The 2,141-nt window shown below is 43.7% G+C and overlaps 1 protein-coding gene across 1 annotated transcript; it reads right to left on the reverse strand.

Annotated features, from left to right (window-relative positions):
* Positions 1–329: 329 nt before the first annotated feature.
* TM35_000641280 (uncharacterized protein) lies at positions 330–1,568 on the reverse strand (the record flags this gene model as incomplete). Its single annotated transcript, XM_029031069.1, has 1 exon — positions 330–1,568. The coding sequence occupies one exon, from the start codon at positions 1,566–1,568 to the stop codon at positions 330–332; it is 1,239 nt and encodes a 412-aa protein (XP_028877662.1).
* Between the last annotated feature and the right edge of the window lie 573 nt (positions 1,569–2,141).

Here is a 2,141-nt window from a genome sequence, read left to right on the forward strand (position 1 = left end):
GCACACACATAGAGAGAGTCTACACGAACACACACAATACCCCATGTCTCTATATATTAAATTGTTGTACATAACATGTGCACTTAGAATAAAAGTATGCCGTCAATGAGCAGAACAGCCCAGTTTACTCCACTCACACAACGGGAAAAGCAAGTAATGGAATTAAAACAACCAACATACAAAAGCAAAAGAAAAGAAATTCGAATGAAAAGAAAAAGCTGGTAAACAGATTATTAGTTTATTCACCCATAGGGGGATGTACGCAATTATGATTATGTTAGGATTACCATTATTATTATTATTTGCCCTCAGATGAGTCCCACCGCTCATTACAGGGTAGCGGAGAACATCACAGCCACAATCAGAAGCGGTGCTGCGGTGCGCATCCACACAGGATTGATACTGCTGTCAACATTAGCCTTCTTCAGTACGGTGGAGGTGATGTTGCTGCTGAGATGTGGGTCGGATAGAGGTGCAGGAGATGTGGTTGATGTATCGATGTTGGTGTTAGTCGTGGCCGGTGATGCAAGATTGCCATTCTCTTGTGAAATGGTTGTGGCAGGCTGGTGGTTACTGGTACTGCCATAATTACCTTCCGTGGAACTTTCAGACTCAGCACGTTGAGTTCCTTGATTGGAATCAATACCTTCAGTTGATTGTGTCTCAGTTGTTGATAATAGTGTTGTCTCTGCATTAGGTGTCGCTTGTTGTGCATTCTTTTGTTGTGCAGCATCAGGTGATAACGTACTTCCTGCATTCCCAGGTGCTGCGGGTGAACTTGCAGAATGTGCTGCAGCGTCTCGACTAATCCCACCTGGAGACCTATTATTTTCCTCTAGAATGGTAGATGCATCAGACCTTCCAGCGTCACCACTAACATCCAATGATGGTTGTTGCAGGTGTTGTTGCTGTTGAATATGTGAATTTACAACTTCATTGGAGGTGACAGTATTATTATCACCACCTCCTTCCAACGGTCTATTCGGAACAGGCATTACTCCACTGCTACGAGCAAGAGCATCTTCACGTTCCTTTAAAGACGTTCGCACCAGTTCGTCATCTTGTGTGTGCAAAGCACCATCTCCTTGCGATTTGGTGTTTATATGGTCACGTCCAGCTTCACGTCCTTTTACCACACCCAGCGTGTTAGATTGCCCTACATCTGGACGTTCATCTTCTTTAAAGTCTTCATCTTTTAGAGTGGGTGAAGGAAAATCAAAACCAAGGGACACTATCACCGCCTTTGGCTGTCCATTAGTAGTAGTAGTAGGAATGGTTGTTGTTCTTGCTGTTGCTGTTCTTCCCGTACGCTGGCGGCAGAGGTCTGCGTACTTCCCACATGCAGACACACGGCTGCCCGCACCGCATGTAAGCCACTCGCTCTCAGCAGCGGGGCGTACACGCAGCGCACCGCCGGCCCCGCACGACACCTCCACAGCCCCACGGGATACACCACGGCCACTGGGACTGTCATTATCAACAGCAGCAGCAGCCGCCATGGTATACCCGCAGGCACAGCACAGCACAACGGCCAACACACACATCACACGGTGCATCATCATCATCATGAGAGAGACAAGGGTTTGTTTCACGTAAAAACACTGATCTAGAAAGAAAGAGAATCAAAAAAGAGTAGAAAATAAATGAAGTATCAAACATGTTAGGACACACAAATCGATTACCACTATGGAAACTCACATCGTGAAAGTAAAACCTACCAGTTAAGTTATGAAACAAAGCGCAATAACCTCAGTAATAGTAAAAACAAAAAAAAAAGCCCACACTCACAAATATTTCAAAAAAGGCTCAGCGACCCAGCAAAATCATCAAGCAAACAAACACATATTTATCATTAGCCCAAATTACCAAGTAAACACAGAAATACACCAAATATGGGAGTAAGTCTATATATGTGTATATATACGCAATTATAAATATAAATTCATCTGTTATTATTATTTCCTTTTTCCCAGTGTAAAAAAGCAGTTCATCATCATCATCATCACAGTGCAAGCCCAGGTGCACACAGAGAGTCTCCAATAATACACACACACAATACCCCATGGCTCTAGTTTATGTATTAAATTACTGCACACACACATATGTGTGTACTAGCAAGAGATGTATACCGTCAGTGAGCA

Source organism: Trypanosoma theileri (assembly GCF_002087225.1).
Source record: "Trypanosoma theileri isolate Edinburgh chromosome Unknown TM35_Tth_64_V1, whole genome shotgun sequence".
NCBI classification, from domain to species: domain Eukaryota; phylum Euglenozoa; class Kinetoplastea; order Trypanosomatida; family Trypanosomatidae; genus Trypanosoma; species Trypanosoma theileri.